Source organism: Castanea sativa, chromosome 10 (assembly GCF_040712315.1).
Source record: "Castanea sativa cultivar Marrone di Chiusa Pesio chromosome 10, ASM4071231v1".
Taxonomy (NCBI): Eukaryota; Viridiplantae; Streptophyta; class Magnoliopsida; order Fagales; family Fagaceae; genus Castanea; species Castanea sativa.
The window spans coordinates 8,415,692-8,421,625 of NC_134022.1; the positions used below are offsets into that span (position 1 = coordinate 8,415,692).

The window sequence follows — 5,934 nt, forward strand, 5'->3', positions numbered from 1 at the left end:
TTCTAGCTTCTTAGACTTATAACAATAATAACCCAAAAATAAATTATATTTTCAATTGATACCTTATTCATAATATAGAAAAGAATTTTGCAAATATGAAAGTGAAGTGTAAGTGTGTAATCCTAATTTTGTACGAGAAATAAAGAGAAAAAAAATTTTATGAGCATGTTATTTTATTGGGCTAAATTAAGTAATCTAATATTTTTGTATTATAAACAAGTATAACAACTTGTGGATTTAAATAAAAGCACAAATTTTAACAAAAAAAAAAACTCATTTTAAAATACATGTATATGTATTGTACAGTACTATATGGTATGGTATGTATATGTATATAATACGATACACTTTGGCGATTCATAAAACACGCCAGTGTATGGTATGATTCATGAATACTTACGATACACCGTTACAATACAGAAGTTTACACGTACGATACTAATAACTATGATTGTAGCCATTTTTAGTGGGTTCAGTTAATGAATATCCTTAAAATATTTATTAATAGATTATTTTAGAAAAGTTTTACACTACTTTCACGACAAATATAAAAATCAGCCAAAAAAATTAATTTCTTTTTAAGTTTCTAAAAATATTTCTTATCCGTTAACTTTTCCCTTCTTTAATTTATCTTCAAAGAAAAATTCTAACAACCTCAAAAATAACAAACACGAGAACTTGAAATTTGAACGTATGATTCATGAACACTTATAATATAACCTTACAATACAGAATTTTTTGTACACGATACTGATTACTATGGTTGTAACCATTTTTAGTAGATTTAATTAACTGAATGTCCTTAAAATATTTATTAATGGATTATTTTATACAAGTTTTATATTATCTTCACGACAAATATAAAAATCAGTAAAAAAAATCAATTCCTTTTAAGTTTCAAAAAATAAAATTCTACCGACCTCAAAAATGTCAAACTCAGAAACTTTAAAAATTTGAACTTTGAAATTTGAATTAAATAATAAAGAAAGCTCGTATATACGAGAATGTTCCAATAATATTCCTCTTTATCCTATTGAAAAACTAGTGCATGTTTTGATTTCCACAAAAGATAAAAGAGCGTGAGGCAGCCGACTAACCTTAATATATAATACCAAAAAAAAAAATCACCAACAGCTGCTAAAATCCTACGCCCATGATTAGATATTAATGTTATACTATCGTGAAAACCGACAGCCTCAACCAACTTCCATGGTCGGGACCCACGTGGCGTACGTTAGCTGATTACTATAGTCGGACAGTGAAAGGGACGTGTCGTGCGCCTTGTTGGATCGTAAATCTACGCATCCCAGAAAGATAGAGATAGAAATAGAAATAGAACAAAACTCGTTTCGTTTCGTGTCAAAAACGTTAAGAGTGGTCTGTGTAATGTCAGAGTCTTAAAAACACTCTTTTTTATCGGGCGACACTTGGAAGCCACCCTTTATGGCATACGTGTCCTTTAATTCTCTGCCAAAAGACAGATTTCATTAGATTAGATATACTACTTTGTAAAAAACTTTCTGATTTTTTTCCTCATTTAGAGAATGACTGTGTCTCAGTCTCAGATTCTCTTTCAATTTTTGGACCTTTTCGAAAGTACCTGGAAGGTTAAAGCTTGAGTCTGTCTTCGTTTTTTGCAGCACCCCCCTTTTTCTTGTTGTGCCTTTTCTTGTTATCTATGGGGACTTTAGGATTTGTTAGTGCTTGGTGTCTATAAAATTTTGTTGGGGTTGTTTGGTTTTTTCTTGCTTTGTGATTTTTGGTATATTGGTGTTGTGATTTTGTGTGTGTGATTGTTCATTGGGGGTGAGTTGAGATGGAGGAGCGATACGAGCCATTGAAGGACCTTGGTGTAGGGAATTTTGGGGTGGCAAGGTTGGTGAGAGATAAGAAGACAAAAGAGCTTGTTGCAGTCAAATACATAGAAAGGGCAAAGAAGGTAATTTCAATTTGGAGTAAAGTTAATTCAGTCATGCTTTGAGTTCTGCAAATGTTAGTGCTAGAAGTTGTTGTGTGTTTTTTCTTTCTTATGTTTTACTTCTTGCTTGATCTTAAATTGTAAATTAGGCTTGTTTCCCCCGGCTGGTACATAAAATTGGCGTGCTGGCTTTGTTAAAATTAAGCATTGTCTTGCTTAAATTACCAATTGGTGCTTTTATATAGCTTATTGTTTGATAGAGATTTTCCATTTTTTCTGGGCATCCATAAGAAATTGTTTTGTTCATTGTTTGTGTACTCACAACTCTGTTTGTTAAACACTACGTACTAATGTATATTTGGCACTACAAGTACCAAAATTTTATGTTTGTGCGAATTAGATAGTCAACACAAGATTTGTGGTCGAGCAGAAGTAGTAATTTTGTGAATTTGGAAGGAGGCTTGTTTAATGCTTCACTCAATCAGTAAAAGTTTTTCTTGTTCCATTGCTCGGGAACATTATTATCTCATTAATGGGGAACCACTTTTTATAATCATGAGGTGTTCAACACCATAACAATTGTGGTCCTTCACTCAATGCATTCTCTGTGATAATAGCTTGCCATGAAGGTGTATTGGTTGGTTGAACAGGTGTGACCTATGACAAGTGCTACAACCTTACCAATCTATCAATCACAAGGTTCTGACCTTGCACGAAGGGATGGGTTTGTGTTTCTACATGAGACACAAGGACAGAACTATTGATTATCAAGCCATTCTAATTCTCCATTTCTGGGACAACATTCCTAGATTTGATTTCCATCCACACAAGACTACCTTCCACAGTCCACACAATGGGACCAACACTTTTCTGTTCCCATGCTTGTGTTTTTGTGGCTGGATATATGCAAAATTTCACGATTTTTCCAGCCAAGAGAACTAGTTAGTTTATGGTGTTTCACAACTACATTATCATGCCATTTTCATAATTCATTACCTGATATGTAGCCAGACCATGGTTAATAACTTAACATTGCATAACAACTTTTTTCCTTTCAAGTCATTGGGCTCCTCAATTGTGGATTAGGTGTTTGGTCCTGGAATTTCTTTCCTACCTTTTCTTACTTTCTATAGTTTGTTGACTGCTTCATATCACAACGGATGTAATTATTGATTTATTATGAAATTATTCTTGTTGACTTATGAGTTTTGGCTCAAATGGGTACTCCTCTTCTTATAAGAAAAAATGGAAGTGATGTGTGTAACTTATTAATAATTAAAGAAATATTATGGTTTCTGCTCTGGGTTTCAGATTGATGAGAATGTTCAAAGAGAAATCATTAATCACAGATCTCTGAGGCATCCAAACATTGTCAGATTCAAAGAGGTAAGAATTTAGTATTCTGTATGTTTATTGTGTACCTTCATTAAGTTGGGACTCTTAAGGTCTATTTTTAATATCTACAAGGGTAGTTTTTTGGTATGTCACAATCTGATATTTATAAAGTTAGGGGATGACATTGACTCCAAATCTTGTATGCATATGTTCACTGACTCATGAACAAAGAGGCTCTTAATTAGCCTCATTTTGTCATTTGCGTCCATGTTGTTTATGTCATTTTAATTTCATTAAGGAATCATTTGCATTTTGTTTCTAGAAATCTAGTTACACCAACATGTCTATATAAAAAATTTTGAGTTACATGAGGGAAGATATTTTCTACAAATAATTTGTATGAAGAAAACTAAATCATACTAACTAAACCAGTACAGAAGGATGTGAAACAGATGAATTCCATTATATATTGAAGTCAAACATCAATTTAGATGCACAATAATAAAACACTCTTCAAAATTTTGTTGGTTAGCAATTAGCATGTTCTTTTCTATATTCTATGAGGTCTATGGTTGGTCTACTATAGGCTTAACTGTGTGAAATTTTTTCTGTACTTAATGATATAAACTATACTTGAAACTTGCAGCAAAGATTGTAGATAAACCTTTATTGAGTTGTATATACACAGTAGCATGCTTTTAATATCATTTTGCCTGCAGGTATTGTTGACTCCCACACATTTAGCTATTGTCATGGAATATGCAGCTGGTGGTGAACTCTTTGAGCGAATATGCAGTGCTGGCCGATTTAGTGAAGATGAGGTTGTAAACTTGCAGTTTGTACATATCTGTTTGACACATTGGGTCAATTTGTCCTTCAGTTTGATGCATATGGAAGTCATTTATTTGAAGTTCCCTACTGACAGTTTGATGTTGACTCTTATGGCAGGCGAGATTTTTCTTCCAGCAGCTAATCTCTGGAGTCAGCTATTGTCATGCCATGGTATTGTATATGAATTTTTTTTCTTCTTGTTTTGGATTACAATCTTGTTCTTTTCTTTTATCATCTCACTTTTATTGCAGGAAATTTGTCACAGGGATCTGAAACTGGAAAACACACTTTTGGATGGAAGTCCAACACCTAGACTTAAGATATGTGACTTTGGTTACTCCAAGGTTAATGAATTTCCCAGATTAAATAAGACTATATTCATTTGAGCTTAGGAAATAGCTTTTGATGCTTTCTTACGGTAACTATTTCTATTCAATTTTGATATATTAGATTTTGGATTTTTCATGCCTTGCAGTCTGCTTTGTTGCACTCCCAACCCAAATCAACAGTTGGAACACCTGCATACATTGCCCCGGAGGTACTCCAGCGGAAGGAATATGATGGGAAGGTACCTAATTCGCTACGTTCTATTCCAGAATGACTAGAAAGCTTTATTGGGGCCTTCCACTTATTTGCTGGGAAGTCTTGGGTGGTTCTGAGCATCTATGTATTAGTTATGGTCATATTGTAGCTATTGTTGACACTCCTAATATCAAATCAAATGGATATTCCTACCATATCTTTCATAATTTGTTCTATTTGCTCAATAATTTGGTAGTGCTTGTAGATTGCAGATGTTTGGTCCTGTGGTGTGACGCTATATGTGATGTTGGTAGGAGCATACCCATTTGAGGATCCTGAAGATCCTAGAAATTTTCGTAAGACTATTGGGGTGAGTCACTTCTGAACACTAAAATTATGGTCAAATAAAAAAATCACCTCTGACCATCCATCCACATTATTGGTTGTTCTTGACTGCTTACTTAATTCCATTTCATTGTTAACAGAGAATAATGAGCGTTCAGTACTCCATTCCTGATTATGTACGCGTGTCTGCAGACTGCAGGCAACTCCTTTCTCGTATTTTTGTTGCCAATCCTGCCAAGGTATCCTGTCATGTATCTGTGCACATAACTTAACAGTTACATATGCTTTTACAAAGCATTTGATATGAGCCCACATGATTTCTCCTATAAATGCCTATAAGATCATGTAGGTGAACATGAATGCAAGCTTATTCTTATTTCAAAGATTTTGTGCTATTGATATTGGTTCAACTCCATCTTGTATGCCTCCTTAATATCTCTACTAACTAATCCTTTCAATTCTCTCTACAGAGGATCACACTCCCAGAAATTAAACGGCATCCTTGGTTTAAGAAAAATTTGCCAATAGAACTAATAGAGATTGAGAAGACTAACTATGCAGAAGCAGAAGCAGAACAACCAACTCAGAGCATTGAAGAAATAATGCGGATCATACAAGAGGCAAAGATGCTAGGAGAAGGTTCCAAAGCTGGTGGTCAAGCTGCTGCTAGTTCATCGGACCTTGATGATATAGAGGCAGATATTGAATCTGAAGTTGATGTCAGTGGTGACTATTCTGCTGTGTGAGCATGGTTTAGGAATTATGCTGATAGAGGATTTGTGTTTTAAGTTTAATTACACAAACTTTGGCTTTCATTTGTTGTGTGGAACACATTGTATAGTTGACTATATCCAAGAAACATGTGTACACTGTACATGTAAACTTGAACTGTGTATTGAGCTGGGTTTTGTGTGTATGAAAGATATTGCGTGCATATTTTTCATTTATACAAAATATTTTTCCACTGATTGAGATTTACCGCA

The 5,934-nt window shown here is 34.0% G+C and overlaps 1 protein-coding gene across 1 annotated transcript; it reads left to right on the forward strand.

The window, feature by feature from the left end:
* Positions 1-1,330: 1,330 nt before the first annotated feature.
* Positions 1,331-5,934, forward strand: LOC142613520 (serine/threonine-protein kinase SAPK3-like). The gene is made up of 9 exons (XM_075785895.1): positions 1,331-1,939; positions 3,230-3,304; positions 3,973-4,074; positions 4,202-4,255; positions 4,336-4,428; positions 4,560-4,652; positions 4,872-4,976; positions 5,092-5,190; positions 5,422-5,934. Exons 1-9 carry the CDS (start codon positions 1,817-1,819, stop codon positions 5,695-5,697), a joined length of 1,020 nt encoding a protein of 339 aa, XP_075642010.1. The 5' UTR covers positions 1,331-1,816; the 3' UTR covers positions 5,698-5,934.

Coding starts and splice junctions, on each gene's coding strand:
- LOC142613520 (XM_075785895.1), top strand. CDS start 1,817: ATGGAGGAGCGATACGAGCCATTGAAGGACCTTGGTGTAGGGAATTTT. Junction 1,940..3,229: donor ACATAGAAAGGGCAAAGAAG/GTAATTTCAATT, acceptor TCTGGGTTTCAG/ATTGATGAGAATGTTCAAAG. Junction 4,075..4,201: donor GCCGATTTAGTGAAGATGAG/GTTGTAAACTTG, acceptor CTCTTATGGCAG/GCGAGATTTTTCTTCCAGCA.